This window comes from Medicago truncatula, chromosome 1 (genome assembly GCF_003473485.1).
Source record: "Medicago truncatula cultivar Jemalong A17 chromosome 1, MtrunA17r5.0-ANR, whole genome shotgun sequence".
Lineage (NCBI taxonomy): Eukaryota > Viridiplantae > Streptophyta > Magnoliopsida > Fabales > Fabaceae > Medicago > Medicago truncatula.
This window is the reverse complement of record NC_053042.1, coordinates 5,111,450-5,134,294: the sequence shown is the minus strand read 5'-3', so window position 1 is coordinate 5,134,294 and position 22,845 is coordinate 5,111,450. Positions and strand designations below refer to the sequence as shown.

At 32.6% G+C, this 22,845-nt stretch overlaps 1 protein-coding gene across 1 annotated transcript; it reads right to left on the bottom strand.

The window, feature by feature from the left end:
- Nucleotides 1–13,772: 13,772 nt before the first annotated feature.
- LOC11417187 (uncharacterized) lies at nucleotides 13,773–14,711 on the bottom strand. Its single transcript, XM_003588999.4, has one exon. The coding sequence runs from the start codon at nucleotides 14,541–14,543 to the stop codon at nucleotides 14,055–14,057; it is 489 nt and encodes a 162-aa protein (XP_003589047.1). The 5' UTR covers nucleotides 14,544–14,711; the 3' UTR covers nucleotides 13,773–14,054.
- Between the last annotated feature and the right edge of the window lie 8,134 nt (nucleotides 14,712–22,845).

Genomic DNA, 22,845 nt, shown 5'->3' with positions numbered 1-22,845 from the left:
AGCCATGAGCTTTCGGAACAACTCATGTTGATCCAAATACTCATCTTCCCAAGTCACCGCATCTTCTTTCTTGTGATTGTGCCACTCCGTAGATGATGGAGGTAATGGACAACCATTCTTCAAGGAAATAAGCACAAAATGATTTGGAATTACCCCAAGGCACAAGATGGGAGTTTTTTGATTACCCGGCGGTGGTAGCCCTCTTAGTGGGAAAAACGATTCCGACTTTCCAACTTCAAGATTTGTCAACACCACCACACACATTTTGTAATAATTAGCAACAATGTGTCCCATGTCCGGAAAAGTCAACCACTTATCAACAAGATGTGCACAAGTTTTTGTATTTGCGGGAGGATGTAATCCGTTTAAAATGTAGTTATAACGATCCTCACCCGCAAATACTTCAACATAATCATCTCTATGATCTATCAACTCTTGAATAAGATGTGTACGGATCATGAGATGATTTTTTTCGGTCAAGTCCATGAACTCGACTATAGCCCGGAATCCGCAATATCCATCGCCGATAACATCCACCACTTTTTCAATAAATGGAAGCATGAAGCGTGGCATATAATCAATAGGACGCATAACCGGGATAGCCTTAGGCTTTGGATACCGAGTAGGTGGTGGAAGTGGGGAAAGTGATGTTTTACGAAGACGAGCACCTTTTATACGATGATGTTGTTGGTGATGGTGACGATTGGCTATTCGGATTTTGGGAATCAACAACCTCCCAAGAAGAATGGATCCGACTAGTCGATGTAATTTTTCCTTTAGACCTTGCAATGTCGACTTTTTTCTTTGCTCCCTTGGTTGGTACTTTTCGTGGTGGTGGAGACATCAAGGTGGTTTCAGGAAATGCCAACTGCCGCAAACCCTCTTTGACCTCAAGCTTCATTTGGAAAGGGAGTTTCTTTAGACGTTCTACAATAGCCTTCAACTCAACCTCGACACAAAAAGCAACTTTGTTACTTTCTTCGCCCATAGATAACCTTAGCCAATGGTGGTATATCTCATCCAATAAAATTGGCTTCTCTTGAAGGAGCTTAGTAACAATTTCGCATGCACATGGTAGGCCGTAAGATGTCCTTTGAACACAACCACAAATGTCATTGTCCATGCACAATGTTTCCCTACAACGTGTCTCTTTCAAAGCAATGTTGTCCAAAGCATATCTAGACACATGACCACCTAACCCCGAGTACAAAGTGACATCTTTGAATCTATGTTCCAACACGCAAACACGGTGACCAAAGGATGTTTGTATAGCAGTGAACTGAAGCAACAACATGTCATGTATTTTCTCCCAACAAGTACCCAAATCACCCACACTATTGTCCAATTATTTCTTCAACAAAGCATGAGCCGATTCGACCTTGTTTGTGGTCCTGCAACCTAGATGCAACACATGGTCTGTCCATGCCTTCACAATTTTGTCCTTCACTTCATTCAAGGTGGTCATGGCATAATCTACAAAAATTGGGAAATCACTACATGAATCTTTGAACTCCACTAATGCATTTGCATATAACTGTTGAGTGGGCGATTCAACCATAGCTTTCCATGCCTTCATTATCTTCTTCACCACATCGCGATTGCTCACCTCTTTCCCATCCTTTTTAAAGCCCAAAGGATATTTACAATCTAAGACACACCTTTGTTTAACATTAGCTTGCACATGAAAGTAACAATTCATTGCATAACTTTCCGGAAAAACATGTGCAACCGCTTTCATCAAAGACATATCCCTATCGGTAACAATCACCTTAGGCATATTCATCTTTGACGAAAGAAGTTTACGCAACATTTTTAAAACCCAAACAAAGTTTTCTTCTTTCTCATGTGTCATAAATCCAAACCCAACCGAATATGTCAAATCGGTTGAAGTCACCCCAACTACCTCAAACATTGGCATCCTATACATGTTGGTTTTGTACGTGGAGTCCGTAACCAAAACCGTTTGAAAATTGTTAAACAACTTAATGGATGTTGGATGAGCCCAAAAAATATCTTCAATAGTATTACTTTCAAGTTGTGTTCTTGAGTAATAAGTATAGTTGTGCTCCTCCAACTTCGAGATTAGAAATTGCAACGGCTTCTTGTCACCCCTATCTGCCTTCCATATTTGTTGACGTTCATTGTACACTTGCTTCACATTTGTCATGCAATGTGGTCTTTGGTTCTTCAAATGTATTAAAATATTTCTTGGAAGCATCTTGCTCTTGGTCAAGTCACGTACAATCTTCTTGCCGTCCTCCTTTAATCTACCGGCAAGAATGTGTCCTTCTAAAGCCGGCTCCATGGGATGGTTGTGAACTCCATTAAGAATGTTCAATCCTCATTCCTTTGTTTGCTTACTTTGATATCCACTAATCATGAATAAACAACCGCATTTTCTTGAGCCCGTTCTCGCATGCTTCGGTTTTTTTTTCGGAACTATGTGAGTTCCACTCCTTTCACACACTAGCCGGAACATTGGATTGATCAAGCTTGATCTTTGTGTGACAATTGTAAATCCCGCCTTATTTGCTTGTCGACGCATCCACTCAAGCAATTCATCTCTATTTTTCGACTTAACGTCGTCTGAAAAAAACTTAGCCGTGTCGACCTCGTGGGGTTGAAGTGGGAGTACACCGGAGCCGCCAACATACTTTGAAGCTTCAACATGGACGGAAGCTCCATCTATGTTTGTTTTCGCTTCAACATTAGGCGGTTTGACATCTCCGGAATTTTCGACAAAATTTTATTTTGTCTCTCCCGGGACATCTTTCGCATTCTCTACCATTACTATAATTAAACAACACATAAATATAAATTAACAACTAAGTAATGTATAAACATCAATGCCATAATGAATTAAAACAAAAAAAACAAAAAAAACAAAAAAACAAAAGAAATTTTTTTTTGAAAATTTGGCAGTAGCTGCCATTTTTTCGTTGTGAAATTTTTCACCAAGAGTTCCTCGGTATCTAACTACCGAGGTTTTCCTCGGCACTAAACGACCGAAGTTTTCCTCGGCAGTTATTCCCATGACAGGGTTCTACGTAACTCACGTAGATACCCATAAAATAATAAAAAAATCAATCGAATAAAATGCACAATACCTGTTTTTTTACGTCAAATGTGTGTTGATACCTCTTATGCTTGATGCTTGAATGATTTTGGATCAAGGATTGATGGAAAAAATATTGGATTTTTGGATTGGAATGGAGATGGAAAATGAAGTTGATGAAGAAAATAGTGTGTAGGGGGAGCAGGTGGCTGTTTCATCTGATGAAACATTTCCTCGGCAGTTAACTGCAGTCGGATTTCAAATTTCTCAGCAGTTAACTGCCGAGGGGGTAAAATCGTATTTTACTGGTGTGGCACAGCCTTATCACATGTGGGAACAACAATTCTCCAAAACCTTTTGCCCCCTGCAAAAAAAAAAATTGAATTTGGTTCTTGTAAAAAAAATTTGTTTTGGAAAACCCCCTGGACCAGCTGACTGTGCAAACAATGCTCTTATTTTCGTTAAGAGAAGGCAGTAGCCGCCAAGATACAGGTCACCACTGAAGAAGTTAGTAGTCGAGTAAGTTTGAAATTCATCGAAGACCCTAAAAAATCATGATCAAGCGATAGTCAAAACTCTCTTCAAATTCAAGTGATGACCAACAAAAACATGAAGACACCGAGATTGACAAAATGATTAAATCATACAAAATCTTGTTGGAAAAAGACCACCACTGCACTGCCGCCAATATTAAACCATCACAAGAAGGGAAAAAGTTATTATGCATAAGTCATTTCCTTATGCGCCCTGCATAAGCACTTCACAAAATCATTAGACAATTATTTTGGTTTCTCATAGAAGACTATCAAAACCATTAAACCATAAGTATGGTTTCAGTAATAATTTCAGTGTATAACATCTTAATCATTATTAATTTTTTAGGAGAATCAAATCAAGCCGTTTAAGTACCAGTTTTTTTGGATCCACCTCAAGATTTTTCTTAATGTCTACATCGGCCAAAATAATTTTCTAGTCTCTATACATGCTTGCGCTCGTCTATAGAAAGCTTTTACCATGTGAAATTACTCAACAACATTCACCTGATGAAAAGAGTAAGCTACATTTAATCCATCCATTTACTCGTTTGCAATAAAGGCTTCTACTATTGCGGAAAGCAATTAACTTCGAAACTGTCATGCCCGTCGGATCCACGAAGATTCCACGAGGTTAATCCTTTGTGCACTATGGAGCCTCGCCAATTAGCTTTTTGGAATTTGTGTTTTTTTTCCTTTCAAAAAAATTAAAATTGAATCAGTTTTATTTTAGGCATTTCTGGAGTTATAGCCTCATACAATCATCCTCAAACGTGTGATTATACGAGTCTGATTGAGTTTACAGAAAAACAATTTTGTAAGACAACTAACTTGAATGTGATACCCCAAGTCGAAAAATAGTATGATTTCGTGTAAACTCAACATTATGACAACCATGATTATGAGAACTAACGACTTGATTGATTGTTACCTTAGTATCTAGTTTGATTGCTCCAAGAAATTTATTATGTTTAAGGATACATGTTGCACCACTCAACCGTCATGAAACTCTCAACGGCTAAGGCTGGTTATGCTTATCATCACCAAATGATCCATCTTCACCAACATAATCAGCAGCCTGAGATAAAAATAGGTATTAAGGATTCAAACCAAAGTCATGAACTAAAAAATATTAATGTAACTTGGAAAATCAAAACTGTTGCAAGTAAAGGATTAACATTTTCATACTTTTTCCATGGGTTATGGCTGGCCGTAACAACCACTGCAAATTAAAGTTGATATTTGGCTTTTTTGTCTCCTTAGCGACAATTTTGGAACTAGTTACTACGAAGTTTGAAGTTTTTGAGTGAATTTCCACTAGTTGGCCATTTAAAGGAGTTTCCATTGCTCCATGACTTGGCTTTGTCAGCCACTCTTCATTCTTTTGCCAGAAATTCCATCATATCGCACAATGTCTTCATATCTCTCTTACATTATCTATTTATAAAAGAAAAATGTAGTAAAATACAAATACACTTAAATAAAAACTTAGTTAAATATAAGGTAAAATAACATGCTATCAGATACTAAAGAGTTTGTACATACCATAAACATGTCTTGAAATGCAAAAACTTGAGGGAAATATAAACTAATAACATGTTTCTCTAAAAAAATAATCTTAGTAACATACCAATGTTTATTTCATTAGATAGACACTAAACATGATACAAACCTAATAATAATAACATATTTAATAACCTAATAACATACATGAATAAGATGAGAAGTTGCTGAGCAACATATGTGGTGACAACTATCATGGCGTGGGTGGTGGCCCCTTTTTTTTCCTTTCAATTAGGACATTGATGATTTAATCCTTTCGTCAATCTCAGCCAATTTCTAGTCATGTTAGTCATTGTCAATTGCCAAGTTAACAATTTTTTTTTATCATCCCATTATAATGAATACTTAGGGTTTTTGTTAATTACATTACTTGTTCAACCAACTAATTTACTTCAGGCAACATCTTTCTTGGCGTTCGGTATCTTCTTCTTTGCAGAAATAAGTGAATTACATCCATAAATCGTTTCATGAAACTTTACATCTTCCTTCAGTTGTTCATCGTTGATGTTTCTTAATGTTTTTGTCAATGATAAACAGTTGAAGGATCAAGTGAAACTTAATGAAATGATTAATACCTTTAAAGCACTTATTTCTACCAAGAAAGAGGCAACTACCACTAAGAAAAATGTCACTGCTGAAGAAATTAGTCATAAACTATTTGAGCAAGTGATCAAATTATCCAAAAATCCTAAGGATTATATTCATTATTAAGGGATAATTTAAACTTTGCATACACCAAGAAGAGGCTTAGGTTGATGAAATGATCTGATCATACGGTTTCTAATCGATAAAAGACTACCACCGTTGTCATGAAAGAGGTCACCGCCTCCAAGTCAAATGTCGTTGCCACCATATATGGTGTTTAGTAACTTATCAACTTATTTATCTATGTTATTGGGTCTATTAAATCTACTATTATTAAGTCTGACTATGTTTAATGTGTATGTCTATCTAATGAATGAAACATTATTATGTTATTATATCTATGTTACTTATATTTACTCAAGTTTTTACATTACAAGACATGCTTTTGTTATGTATATACACTCTTCTTTTGTTCATAATTTGTATCTTAATAATAAGAGTTTTAATTTGAAATACAGTTTAGCTGAATTAAGAAAACAATGGAAACTACTAACAATCAATAGAAAAATACACAAAACATGTGATTTAAGGCCAGACAAATTTCACGCACAATTACATTTGTTTTACCTACAAACGTATTTCCATATTATTTAGCATCTTTTTGGTCATTGTCAGCTGCTTGAAGTTGCTTCAATTTCATCTTCAACACCTTTACCTCCCTCAAAAACGAAAAAAATGTTACTGTAATGAAAAGATTTTAATCCAGCAAACAAATTTCATAGGAGTACAAATCCATTTTAAGTACTGCTTTGTGGTTTTTTTTTTAAGTACTGCTTTGTGGTTTTTTTTTTAAGTACTGCTTTGTGGTTTCTCAAAAAAAAAAAAAAAGTACTGCCTTGTGGATCCATCTCAAGAGTTTTCTTGATGTCTATGTAACACTCCTATTTCTATTAAAGCAATTAAACATGCGAATAATACATTTATTCAAGAAATAGAGATTACGTCTTATTCAAAATTCAAAAACCGATAGACATGTATGTAAACCTCAACAGTTACAGCGGAATATAAATCAGAGTGATCAAATATATACATGCCATGAGCAAATAAATCATATCCCAAAGATAAATCTCAAAACCCAAACATACGGGTAGTCAACAACAAAATAATAATCCAAATGAAAATATAAACAACCTAATCTAGACCGACACGACAAGCCTAGATCAGAGCCGACACGACACCGATATCGGAGGAAGCTCCCGATATCCCACGCAAAGACTCACCGAGACTACTCCTGCACAACGTCTACTCACCCATACAGGCAAGTAGGCGGTTAAAACCACTGGGGGTAAGCATTACATTATCATAATCCAGATAATAATCAATTCAAATAATATCATGTACTTGAATAATATTAGCCATGCATAAACACTTATATCACAACTTGATAGTTCGTATCCACATATATCAATCACATGAATAATTATCCAATCATAAATATTCATTCACAACATCAATCATAGACAATCATTATCAACATTCATTCATCTCAAATCATCACCAATCACCCAATTCACATAGGACTCATGCTATGATATGCACTTATGGACACATAAATGCATGCGGTACCAAATCTCAACAAGGTCGTCACCTTTCGATGCCACTTGCACATCGATTGTAAGGGCTCACACCTGCCTTACAATAATCTCGAAGTAAAAGAGTCATCCCTTTTACAGCAACAACGACTATGATGCATGGTCATGTGTAATGACTCGATAATGCGACACCAATTCTCAATCTCAACTCAATATATAGGACAACACCCAATTATATTGATTATCTCCACAACATTGCATTACCAAGAAAACATGCCCACACACAGTTAAATCATAGTATTCATCATCACACAAACAACTTGATTATCAACAATCAACAATATCTTTCACACAATTCACTTATCACATGAATAATTCACCACACTATCTCGGAATGAAACAACTAGAACAAGTCGAACACTATTAACCAATCTTATCCAATAATGTTTACATGAAGTTAAGTCGTCTTCGGACTATCATACAAGACCAAGCACAACTTAAGTTCATAAAGGAATCCCGTTTTCACAACCTTTCATTACCCACTCAAAAATTATCATTTTACTTTGATTAAGGTATTGACCACCCTTGCAAGCATCACCTAAGTCTATATGAGCTGTAGGTCTACTTGCAAGCCTCATTGGATTACAAAATTTGCTTTCGACAAAGTTTGGAATTCTCAAAATTTCACAAGTTAAGACTCATTTCAAAAATTACAAGTATATGCGAACACTCATCGTTCCAGCAGGCTTTGGGGAATTAACAGTGGTTTAACATGTTTAAAACATCATTTTAAGAAAACTTGGATTGGTCCCCAAAAACCGGAACGAAAGATCAAGGTGGTTGAAACTGAAGCTGTTCGCTTAAGCGACCCTCTGGTTCGCTTAAGCGGACAAGTTACAGTAGCAACTCGCCTTGTTCGCTTTCTGGTCGCTCACCAGTTCGCTTAAGCGACGACATGTTCGCTTAAGCGAACGAGTTCCAGTAGCAACCAGAAATCTTCGCTCACTCGTTCGCTCACAGTTCGCTTAAGCGAACTGAACCCAGAAAAATACTATGAATGTTCGCTTACCAGGTCGCTTAAGCGAACCTCTAAGCGAACCTTCACAGGTTTGCAGAAATTTTACGGGTTTGGAACCCCTTTCACTCAAAATTCCCCAATTTGATTCCCAAATCCCAAAATATGTTTCCAGAACATGTTTACAGGTCACTATGATTAAAAGGACTCATAAGGACACAATCAACCTTTAAAACACTTGACATTTGAGCTAACTCTTCATTTTCACCAAAACACCAACACAACTCTAATTCTCATCATCAATCCATGAATATGCAAACCCAAGCAATTATTCATTAATCATATTATCAAATAACATTCATAACATCATTTGAACAAGCATCACATCTCAACTTAACAACAACTTAGGAGAAATTCACCAATTGAGCACAATATTCATAACTTATCATTTTTGCATATATGAACATGTAATTTCACCAACAATCATACAACTAACATCAATTCATGCATATAAACATAACATCACAGCAAGAGCACGAATTTAGCATGAATTGTTCATCAACCCATTTTCATACAACTTGAGTAAATGCAAAAATTACATGATTGTGATAATAACTAACCCCCTTACCTTTGAAGAAGATTAACCCTAATCTTTGCTTCAATTCAGCTCCTAAGTCACCCACTTGATTCCTAAAGCTCTTCTCTCCAAACCCTTTTTCTCTTCTCTTCACCTCTTTCTCTCTCTACCTCTCTCTAGAATATTTTTGTGACAATGAAAAATGATTTGGTTCTTCTAACACTACCCTAGTGTTATCTCTACTAATGGGCTTAACTTAGTTTCTAGTGGGCTTAACCCATTTCTATTCAAACCAAAATGTTACTACACTCCAAACGATATTTTAATTAATAACGGTAAAATGTCATTAACGGTAAAATCTCGACTCTCTCTAGTAACTTAATGAAATAACTATCCTCATAAATTACTAAAAGCAATTCCCATTAAAAGTATAATTTTACCCATCCTCACAAAATTACCAAAATACCCTTCTAATACGAAAACTCATGTAAATGCACCCGATGACAATTAAATACACACAAGCACAATAATCACACACAAACACATAATAAAAGTAATTAAAATAAACCTAGCTAAAAATCGGGTTGTTACAGTCTACGTCTGCTAAAAGAATGTTTCTGATCTCTATATGTGTTTGTGCTTGTCTATACAAAGCTTTCACATTGCAAAACGCAACATCAAGCACCTGATGGAAAGAGTAAGCTACATTTATAATAACATGTGCTTCCCTTTTAAAAGCTCAATCACGAGGTAATATTAATCTATCCATTTACTCGTTTGCACTTGAGGCTTCTACTATTGCGGAAAAAAGTTCACTTCGAAACAGTTATTGTCAGTCAAATCTACGAAGATTCCACGAGGTTAATTCTTTGTGCATTATACAGAGTCGGCCCAAGGTAAGGCTACTAAAGCCCTTGCTTCAGGCCTAAAAAAAATTATTTTTCATTATATTATATAATCAAAAAGGTGTCATATACATATTAAAAAGACCTCATATATAAAAATATGTTTTAGGCTTCACTTACTTTTGAAGATTATTTGGCTAGACTCTGCCACTATAAGCCATACAAATCAGCTTTTGCATTTTGGGTTTTTTTAAACAAATAAAATTGAATCACTATTATAATTGTAGGCATGTTTGAAGTTATAGGGATGGATGTATAGTCATCTTCAAATGTGTGATTCAATGAGCCTATATGAGTATGCTTGATCCTCAAAGAGTATCAAAGGTACTTCACAAAGTAGTAAAACATAAAAGAGCTCGATGGAAGATAAAAAAAAAATGAAAATACACCTAGAACTAAACAAAACATAAACACAGGTATGATAAATTTTTAATTAAGTTGTTTATTCAAGCAAAACTTAATTTTTCAGCTGTTGAGGTTACTTAATGTTTAAACTATCTATCACTCAAACCTATTCTTTCATCCAATTAATTAGTCATTCAGTTAACAAAATTGATTGATTTTCATGATAGTTTAAAAACTAAATTGATGCATTTCCATAGTTTAGGGACATGTTAGTTGATTTTTATGGTTCAGTGATTAAATATTCGAGGTAATAGTTTAGAGATTAAATCAATTGTTGATTCCTTTTATTTTTTTAATCACATTTGAAGATAAATGCAAGAAATATTTTCTCTCTAACATTCACTCTCTTACCGTGGAAAATTTATTTGAGTCTCATCGCTTTGTATGAGGCTAATTTCCAAATTATGAGACAAATATATGTTTCATCCAATAAAAAAGTGAATATTAAAAAAAAAAAAAAAAAACTCATGGCACACTCTACATTTGATATCTAAACGACACCCACAAAAAACTTATACTGATATAAGTAACATAAAAAACATTGTTTATTGAAATAATAACAAAACTAAATTATTGTCTTTCTTTTAACTCACCATATCCAAGTGTAGATGTCACAGGACATTCAAAATCCCTTGTAGAACTCAAGTCGTTCCATCAAACAAAGTTCCTAACATAATGAACTGCAGTTCAAATAACACCATAGGTTGCTAATTCTACACTTATAAGAGGTTTGCTTGAGGGTGATACCTCTCAAAAACTCTCTTCTATTTTCTCCCTTTCTACATCTTTTCCGTAACCGAAAAAATCTCCTCTTATTTTGCTCTGATTTATTGTTCATATTTATAGCCAAAATCTAGGTTAAGTCATTTATGGATATGCCAAAAAAAACGCTAGTGAGATTGTGACAAAACCAAAAATGTAAGGTTATTGATTGCAGAAAATGCATGTGATATTTGGACTTTGAAGCACAAAAATGGAATTTTGAAAAAAAAGCAAATGGAAAGTTAAATTGAAGTTACGTTCAGAATGGCAAAGCATCTTTTGGCATATTGGTTATACTTCTTCTACTCGCTGTAATATTTTTATTTTATGTTTGACATTTAGTTAAGTTGGTCAAAGATTTGGTGAAATTGGTTTAGAGAGTGAAGCACCGAGAAGGTTGTAGACTTTGTCCTTCTCTTTCTTTTTTAAAATTTGTTGGGTCTTGTTAACCGGTGTTCCTGGGACATTGGTTAAGAAACCCATAAATAGAAATTTTGTCTTGGAAATATAAGGTGTTACTTTTGACTAAACAATGATTACATGATTTTATTGTGAAAACTTACTTGTTTTGGATGTTTAACCAATGCCCCTAGGGACACTGTTTAACATTCCCCAAATTTGTTTTTATTGTATTTTGTATTATTATTTTTTGGGTCTTGTTAACTAGTGGACAATGGTTAAAGAATCTACATATAAAAATTTTGTCTTGTAAATATAAGATATTATTTTTGATAAAGTAATGATTACATAACTTTTTATGAAAACTTATTTATTTTAGATGCTTAACCATTGTTCTTAGGGCACTAGTTAACACTCTCCTTATTTTTTTAGTGAAAGATTTAGAGTAAACAGTTATTTTAGTTATTTACATATGCAACATATTTATTTGCTTGCATAACAAGCAATTTCGTTGACTTGTAGTTTTAGTCAAGTGATATTTTTAGCCGTTTTAAGTGAATCAAACCAAGCCTCCATTTAAAATACAAGAGTTCAATTTGGGATCCTTGACCACCGTGTCAACGAGCGTATAAATTTGACTAAAAATGTCATACAAGTTGCATATGTTCTATTGTTCTTACCAAAAAGTCATACTAGTTATTTACATGTAGTAATTTGATTATTATCTGATAACTGAATAGGGATTAGTAAGCAACTCTGGCTCTATATCCAAAATGTAAAAGTAAGCAAATATGGTCGTTATATTGATCTAATCCAAACGGTATATGGACATGTTTTCTTGTCCAAAAACAAAAATAATTAAAATGTACATGATATAGCCCATATATATTACTCCATAAAATATTTATTGTTGTCTGTCACTTCACACATACAAATACATAAATTTGATCGTTAATATCTTTAATTATCTATGGTAAAAGATTATAAAAATCTAACAAGATAAATCAAACAACATCTTACATTTTATCATTTATATTTATATATTAATTTAAAAATATAATCAAAATAAATTATATAAATAGTGAGTATTATAAAAATATGACATGTATTTTAAAAGGATAGATTAATATGGTTTATTACATGATCCATAAATAAAAATATATCTCACTTTTATCATGTGAATACTTTTTTTCAACATTCTCCAAGTTCGAACAAAAGCAGTTACTTTCATTGCCTGCTTCGTATATATGTAGATTACACTTTATACGCGGAACAAAATTTGCATCTAGCAAAATATGAAATTTGTGCCGTTAATGTTATATATATGTAAAATAATAGACATAAAATGTTTTTTTTTTTCAATTGAAGATGATTATAGCATTTTATTGAAAATAACATTGTTAATACAACACGAGGTATTAAAATAAATAACGGGACTACCTAATAATATGGCCTCCTCTGCAAGCGCGAGAGCAATCACATTTGCTTATCGTTTAGTAAACTCAACCGCGAGTTTGTGAAGTGATATGACTGAATTCTGAGACATCATATCTATGAGAATGGAAAGCATCATGAGTAGTTTTAGAATCCATTGCAAAGTCAACATTATCGAATTGCATATTGCTTAACCATTCCAAAGCATGGTACAAACCCATAGCTTCACCAACATCAACCGAATGAACAACATTAAGGCTTATGGTTTTGGCTAACACAAAAGTGCAGTCGTCATCTCTCACACAAATGCCTATGTCGGTTCTGTTCGTAGCAACCGAAAAACCTGCATCCATGTTACATTTAAGACGTCCTCGAGAAGGACACTGACAATGCACATGAGCCACTGAAGCCACGGAGGAAGGCTGCAAGTGCACAACAGTCTGCTGCGAAATACAACTTGGTGGTTGCATATGCGTGCCTTGCTGATTAGAATCAGTTCGGGTAGCATTTGTGTGTTGCCACTCTTCAATCACAACGCACACTCTATCAACAGTCATGACACACATCTCATTCTTGTTCTCCCAGACCTTCAAAATGTTTAAATGAGTTGAATATTAAGGTTCTGATAACGCTTATAAAACTATATGTTATATATAAAAAGTATAAATTATCTTAGAAACATATCATCTTGAGGAGTTATACTTAATACTCATATTTTCATTGAGTATGAATCAACTTCTTACTCACTAGACTAGCACATAATAACCATATTCTAATAGTACTTCTACCATCTCATCTTGTATAAGAGTAACTAGGTAATTAGGACGAGGGAGTTAAAAAGTGGAATTGTAAGGGCCATTATTTGATGCTAAGAAAGACAAACTTATCAATGAGAAATAAGCTTTAATTAGCAAAATATCATTAAGGTTTTGGGAGAAAAAGTGAAGTCAATAAAAATGGATTGACCGGAATACATTGTTCCCAAGGGGTTCTTCACGTGAAATAACATATTTTTTTCTTTAACAAATTATGGAAACAAGCCAAATTTACAAATCTTGTGGCATCCCTACATAAATAGAAAACAACTAATTTAATTATACATCCAAAACACAAGATTCAATTAAAAAGAGATTATGATTCAATTAAATCCATCTCTTAATTTCTTACAATAACTCACACATTGCTATGCGCTAAGACTGAAAAGTTCCAATTCAACTCAACAATTAAATTCAGAAAGCAACATTTCTTCTATGTCCAACAGCATAACTCTTTGATCTAGGATAAGAATCAGCAACAAAACCAACTTTTCCTTCAACAAAGGAATCAAATGGCATATCCTCATCAATCTTAGCCATTCCAACACTACTAGACTTAGGTAACCCTTTATGCAATTTCTGTTGTTGTTGTTGATGTTGCTGCTTGAGAACTAAATCCACATCAATTCTATTACCTAAAGTTCTAGCAGAAGCAGCTCTAACAAGCTCGGCAAAATCTTCATTACCCTCTAATGATGCTGATGATCTTCTTGATGTTGCTGCACTTTGACTTCTGGATAAAGAAAATTTACTAGCACCATCCATTGGATAACTACCATAACTCATATTTTGACCACAGTTTGTTATGCTTCTTACATATGCATCTCTTGCTTTTCCTAGTGCTCTTATTGGTGAACACATGATCCTTACAAACATGTTTTGGTTCTGTCCCTTCCTCATCATAGTTAAGAAAGATGGTTTAATCAAGAATGTTTTGTTGTTTTTTTGAGAGAGAATAATTTGAAGTGGGTTTGAATTGATTTTTAGTTGTGAAATGGTGTTTGTGTTTATGTGTATATATATGATATGATATTATGATATGAAACCGTGAGCAGAAGCAATGGGAAGACTTTTTCATAGCACACCGGATTGAGAAAACGTTGTTAGGATTAAACTATTGTAGATAAGAATGAATACTGTGAAACGTGTTCAACTTTGATTATAAAATTTAGTGTATTGTTTAATTTAAGAAGCATTATTATTATTTAGTCTAAGGTGTTGAAAATTGAAAACGAGTGAAATAGATGACTTGTTGGAGCCTAGCTATGCAGATAAGTTTGATTATTTCTCTTAAAATTAATTTATTTATAATTACATAGTAGCTAATACCCCGTTAATTCTAGTTTGTGTGTGAATAGGTTACTTACATAGTAGCTACCCAATTAATTTACTTATTTCTTGATGTAAAAAAACTAATTTTTTTATTTTTAGTTAATATGTTAATTTTTTTTCCTTTGGTCATAATTCGAACTTTATCATTTCATTAGGTCATTAAATATGTTGGATTCGTTGGTTTGAAATCATGAACTCGTTATCTAAACCGAGCCACTTTAAGTTTAACCAGATCAACACAAACTAAGCTCAAATCAAACACTTCAGATTGGGTCAAGAAATTAATCGTGTTGACCCGCATGCATGAACACCCTTAAGTAAAGGATTATAAAACTGTTAGTGCTAGAAATGCATGCTATTTGCGCACATTATTGCGGACAGAGTGCTTAACTACATTTTGTTTTGTGTAATCATTTTCCAGAGAATATTGAAAGAATTGTTGTTGTGACTTGTAAGCTGTACTACTACTCTCTCTCTCTCTCTCTCTTTTTCCTTCCTACTTTTATTGACTTTAATAATATTAAATCAAAACGCTATTCACAACATGTTTTGTTTAATTACGATGTTTTAGTGCAACCAACAAGATATGAATTGATTTTTGCATTCTTGACGACCAAGGGAGCTTCTTCTAAAGCCAAAAAGACATGGATCCAACCTATTCTCGATGTGGAAATTGGAGAAGCTCTAGACTTTCTTTTGGTTCTAAATTGGGTTCATGAGATACAACTGAAAAATATTGATTTTGAGCTTGATGCTAAAAGTGTTTTGGATAGATTTTACAACCATAAAAACGTCTCAGAATGTTGATGCTATTATTAGCTATTGTAGGCTTGTGTTTGGTAATTGTAGAAAATCAGTTTTGAAGAAAGTGTTCATAGTACGTCTCTAATTTAATTGTATTTGTAATTAAAAAATTTCATTTGACTCTATAAGGTTCGAAGTTGAACTCACAACGAGTGAGTCAACTCCTTAACAACTGAACCAACATTCATCGACTCCTAAAAGAATATTTATTACCTATTGAAGCGTGCCCCTTATATTTTATAGACAAAAAATATGTGTTTAAAACTTATTGAAGGGATTAAAAATAAAATATAAAATATTTTATATGGCCAAAAAATCATTTAACCCTTTACCTTTTTAAGGATTGGACTGAAGATTATACTATAAAACAACAGCACACGTCTCTCTGAATAATTGAATTGAGTGTGGAGGCTTTATGCTTCGAGAAGAATAGAATGCTTTTCCATAATCCCATGTTGGCGACTGAGAGAGACTCCTTTGAATATAGTTTGACGAATTTGTCACTCATGTTCCTTTTACCTACTAAAATTACCGACTGATAGAGACTCATGTGAATTTGTCACTTGATGATTTGATCTAGAAGATCTCAAATTTTAATTTTGATTTTTTATGTATTGCAATTTTTGAGAGAGAAAATATGAGACATAAATTTCACCTAAAAAACACATATTTTTGTTTGCGCATCGGCTGATTTATTTTTGTGTGTTTTGATTGTGACACGTCGTGATCTAAATTTAGAAGTTTTTTTGGCACACCATGTACTAATGATGACTCTCCTTTGGTGTTTATATATTACATGTTTGTTTGTTCAAAAAAAATATTATTGTTTTTAAGAAAAGATTCGATTAAGAATTAGAATCAAAGTGTGCTCAATCCCCCTAAATTATTCGTCCAGTTGCATTTTGCATCCTACCTAGAATCTGATTTTTTTTTTTTTTTTCTTTTTCAAGATCCATTGGAATTTAATTGATAATGGGTATTGGGTTGAACTATTCTCCAGTTGCATATTTCAGTTTGGCAAAAAGAATTAGAGCTAAAGATGAGAAAGAAGATGAACTAAACCGGGTCTTTTTTATGAAGAGTTTTTCTTTTTTAGGTTGAACATGGGTATGAAGATGATGAGTTTTAATTTTTCGGGTGATATTCAAGATGGAGTGAAGGAAAAGATAAGTGAGAATTTTTTTTTTTGAAGGAAAAAAGATAAGTGAGAATGGAAGGTTGAAGATGGTGTAAAAAATTTATGTTGTAGAGAGACTATTATAACCGATATGGTTCTATTTAATCCAATGGTTCAAAGTGCACTAGACCATCATGGACAAATTTAACACTGGTTTATTTTATGCTTTTGTCGTGTGTGAATGTGTTCAAAAATATAATTTTTAATCTCATTTTAGATTCACTTAGTTTTCTTAGTTATTTAGTTCATTAATCATGCAGTCAATATACATTCATATATTTATACATAATCATGTATGTAAAGATAAACATGTAATAAAACAAGTTGTTTAGGCTCTGGTGGCAAGAAGCTCCTTCCAAGGACGTATCTGGGGAATATTGGATTCGATTCTTAGGGGCACAACGCTTGGCCAGTGCGTATGTCTCTATGCACGAGCTGGATTAGTCGCCCACCTTTGGTAAAAAAAAAAACATGTAATTGATGAGTTAGGGAAATGAGAATACTAGCTAGGTAAACAAATCATAGCTATTAAGAAATTGGAAACCATAATACAATGCTAACATTTTCACTTCATTAATATAAATATATAGTTTAGAGTTTTTTTTTATAATTTATCCACATCAAATCGTTATTTATGGACCAAAATGCTTCATAATACTTATAAAAAAACTCCTCCAAGGTATTTGTACGCGTCCAAGGCCTGCATTCTATGCGTATAGTTCTAAGAAATACATACGTAGAATAGTTAGGGCTACTAAACTCAGCTATATATCGATATTATGCTACGTTTGTTAGCAATTATCATACGCTATTTTCAACTTATTTTCATAAATTCTTCTATATAGTTTGTATACAACTTATAACATATACAAAAACAAGTTAATGTTATTTTATCTTTTAGTATAAAAATAGTTTATGCAAGTTTGCGGTTGCACATTAGTGTTTATCATCATGACAAGCGATTGTGCATTAAGGTGCAAATAAGTTATTTCTCCAAACATGCCCTAAGTCCTTAACCATAAGTCCCATTTAAAGAAGTTAAACTTCCCACTTATTAATACTACTGATTGATATTTTAAAATGAAAAGTTAAACACGTTAATATTCAAATGACATTTCAAGAAGATATATAATAAATGAACACATTTTTTTTAAGTAAGATAATGGCTAAAAATTCACATCTTAAGGTGAATAATTAAGGTGTTCAGGTTTCGAACCCTGACCGTTGCATAAACTATACAATGTCTCAACCATATGAGTTAAATTCATGGGGACGGACACGTCAAATTTACCAACCACCTTTTTTAATATATATGATGATATAAAAAATAATAGATGCTTATAAATTATTGATGGAGGGAGTACTATAATAAATTAGTGTCAAATAATAAGGTCTTGTGTTCCAATATGAGAATATAAAAAGGGTAAAAAAAAATATTATCGCATCAAATTAGCAATTAATTTCCTTATTTAAAAGAAAGTGTAGTGTAAAATACTAAGGTATTGTTCTCCAAAAAAGGGTAAAAGAAATGTGCATTATATATTTAATATCCGTATCATAGATACCATAGAAAAATAATTAGAGAGAAAAGCTTTTTCTTGTATATTTTAGAAGGAAGATTTCAAATAGTAGGGAAAAACCATTGGCATTTGTGTGCATAGAAATATTGAATAATTGTGATTTTATCAAATATTTGTGAAAATGATCGTCTTTGCATCAAGAGGACATTAACGTCGTGTATGTGTTTGTGAAACTAGAAAGGTGTGAATGCAAATTTTCTATTTAAAAACAAACCACACACAAATTCTGTTCAACTCACCTACATTATTATTATTATTATGTAAACTAAACTCAGCTATATATTTTGATATGTCTGTTAGTAGTAAGTCATGATACTCTCATGCTCACCTACACAAGACACGTGAAAAATAACAAGAACTGAATATTCTCTTTTTATTAAATATTAATTCTCTTGAGGAAAAAATGAGTAAACAACAACAAATTTTTCTGTAAAAAGAAAAACAACAAATTTTTTAATTTTCTTTTGGGAAGTAAAAGACAATAGTTGCAGCCACACGATGTGTGAATTCAATATTTCAATTATTTTATTTTACTTACAAATAGTTTTATTTCGAGCAAGCCTCTTTTCAATAAATTAAAAACTAGTTGTTAATATTTTTAATAAAAAAAAGACATATTCTTGTTTGAGTAAAAGAAAGACATTCTTAAAAATATGTTTACTAAAAAAGGTTGATTATATTTTGAAATGATCAAAGTTAATTAAGTTAATAATTATTAGCACTATGTTAGAGTGGTCATCAACCTCTTTTAGTTTAAAAAATATATATTTTACAATTGTCATTGAAAACTTGCATACACCAATGGAAAACTATAATTGTTGGATATCAATTTCTTTAATTACCATGCTTATTATTTTCTTCCATCGGGCATCAAACAAAGGCCAAACTTTAGATTCGAACAATATTGTAGGGTTTGTCTGTTTTTTTTTTTGGTTACATTTGTCTATTTTTTTTGTGCAAATTGGGTATCCTCCGTGTGTGTAACAATAAAGGCTAATCTCTCGAGCCTTCTGAAACCTAAATAAACGGCAAACTTTCCCTAAAAATTTTAACGCTTTTAAGTAGACTAATATAATAACTCTTTTATTTTTATTTATTTTTGACAATAATAATAACTCTTTGATTTTTCAAACAACACATATTAGTATTGTTAATCACTTTTCACCAAAATCAAATATTTATGTCAAAACTAAAAATATGACCATTCAACTTTTATGCGTACGTACTTAGCAATGAGGAAAAATTCTAACCAATTAAGTCGAAATTAAATAGATTACTACAATGACTATCAAATTAAAGTTAAACTAGACTTTCCACCCGTGCGATATACATTGTAGATGTAGTAGACAAAAACAAATCTCAATGCATATCAAAGAGAATGAAATATGTGGTCCCAAATATATGCAGATTAGGTGTGAACATTAGGGTTGTTCATGAAAATAGGAGATTAGGTGTGAGCATTAGGGTTAATACAGTAAAATTATGCAATAGGGTTTAGATTAAAATTAGAGCTTACGGGTTAACTTTAATATATACGAAGATTAGGTGAGAGCATTAGGGTTGTTCATGAAAATAGGAGATTAGGTGTGAGCATTAGGGTTAAAACAGTAAAATTATACAATAGGGTTTAGGTTAAAATTAAGGCTTACGGGTTAACTTTAATATATAAGAAGATTAGGCGTGAGCATTAGGGTTGTTCATGAAAATAGGAAATTAGGTGTGAGTTAGAGTTAAAACAGTAAAATTATGCAATAGGGTTTAGGTTAAAATTAGGGCTTACGGGTTAACTTTAATATATAAGAAGATAAGAAGATTAGGTGTGAGCATTAGAGTTAAAACAGTAAAATTATGCAATAGAGTTTATGTTAAAATTAGGGCTTACGGGTTAACTTTAATATATAAGAAGATTAGGTGTGAGCATTAGAGTTGTTCATGAAAATAGGAGATTAGGTGTGAGTATTAGGGTTAGAACAATAAAATTATGCAATAGGGTTTATGTTAAAATTAATTAGTACTTACATGTTAACTTTAATATATAAGAAGTTGAGTGGATTGAGTCCAACTATTTACCCTATTTGTTATCAATTTGTTTTTTGTTTCGCCCTCTCAAAGTCCAAAAAATAAAAGTCCATAATGTTTTAAAAAAATTAAATAAATATACTCATCATAAGTTTCAATTCAACCTCCCTAAAAAAACAAGTTTCAATTCAACCGATAATTCAACCTCCCTAAAAAAATACTCTCTGCAGAGAAGAAGGACCATGTCAGTTAATGAACATGTCCACTCCTTCCCGTTTACCTCACTTCAAATTTTCAATAACGTTTGAATTTTGAATTGTCACTAATTATTTTTCTCAAATTAAATACAACTCATACTTTTATGAAAATAATATAATACTCTATACTAGCTGAGATCAATTTCTTAAGTAACGTTTCTATAACCGAGTCATATTCATAGTAGAATTTCAGCCAATGACTAAATTTTTTCAGCAATTTCTTAAGTAACGTTTCTGTTAAGTAACACATTTGAATTTTTGAAAAAGAGAAACGAACGAATCAACCCTCCCCTCTTCATGAGATTAGTTAACAACAAAAAAGTCAAATATACGAATGCAAGTGATCTATACGTAGGGTATTGGAATATTTTGGTCAGGTGTAATCTGCTTCCTAAACTTACAAAACATAAAATTTGTTTCGGAAATTCAGAAACAAAACTATCAACGCAAAACATCTCTCCTTTTCTTTATTTGCTTCATTACCATGCATGCGTGGAAAATAAACATTACATCCATCCCCAACAAAGTCCAAAAACTGATTGAGTGGATGAGTAAACAGCTTTTGCAATTTCACAAACTATATGAAGCTTATCCAATAGACCACAAAATTCAATACAAGAATCAACTCTTCACAAAATATATCTAGCGTCCTATATAGTAAGTGTTCAAGTATATGGCATCCCATAAAATCCTCATCAGTGATTATAACCTTTAAAGTTGTTAGTTGTTACCGTAAGGATAAAACTTAGGTACAATTCTTGATGTGTTTCGTATGGTTATTAGGTAAAAATACATTTTTTTATGATATAACAAACTTTGATAAAATTATGGATTTAAAAAAATTATGGTAAATTTAATTAAGAATTATATACGAAAAGCACATAAAGAATTCCACCTAAGCTTTTTCCTTACCATAATTTCTTCCTTGTAATATACCTCCCAAACAAGCACCAAATGTAATTTGAATATTGGAACCGTTTACAATCCGAAGATTGATCATCTTGTTTGACTTCTTGAAATATCAATTATTATTTAATTATTTGAAAATACACATTATTTAATTTTTTTATTCTACATTTTTTTCAATTTTATGAGTGTGGCCAAATCTTATGACCACGCAAGAGTTTCTTCATTTTCCATCTATTGAGTGTATGTGGTCAACAAAGTAGGGTGTGTTACAAAGAAGATTTCACCATGTAGCTCTGCATTTATACCATCACCTTTACATTTTACGTGAACTCCCCATTTTACTCTAATATATAAACTAAAATCCTTCATTTTAAATTTTTTTCCTCAGTTTTTTTTAAAGGTTTTCGGTTCACAAAGAGAGAACTAGAGTGTTAGTTTGAAAATAAATTGTAATACGAGTTTTTTGAAAAATGTAACCAAACCAAAAAGGTTCTTTTCAGAGTTTTCTTAAAAGAAATTGCAAATCAGAAATGCTAATTATAGTTTTTTTTTTGGCATTCAATAAAGGTTAAAATATGGTTTTGGTCCCTGGAAATATGCCTCGTTTTGATTTTAGTCCCTGTAAATTTTTGTTGTTGTTTTTGGGCCCTGCAAAATATTTTGTTTTTAGGGTTCAGTCATCATGTGCCACATGTGCAAATCATCATAAAAGTGGGGTCAGTGACCAAAACTAAAACGAGACATATTTGGAGGGACAAAAAAAAAATTACAGGGACTAAAACTAAAACTAACATATTTGCATGGACCAAAATCATATTTTAGCTTTTAATAAACTATATATTATTTTACATAAAGGTCCTGTGGGGGTGAACTTTTTTTTTCTCTTCCCAAATCCCGAATTATCCTTGTACCTTATTGGCTTACTCGCATGTCTTTTCTTCTGACCTAGTCTCTCTTGCATCGGTCATCATGGCTTCTTTCAAGTTCTCTAAGAGTCTAATACATTATAGTACTTTACAGATAGTCTAATTTGACATTCTCATTCCTTCCAACTTCTAAAGGTTTCCGGTTCACGAAGAGAGAATCAAAGAGTAAGTTTGAAAATAAATTGTAATATGAGTTTTCAA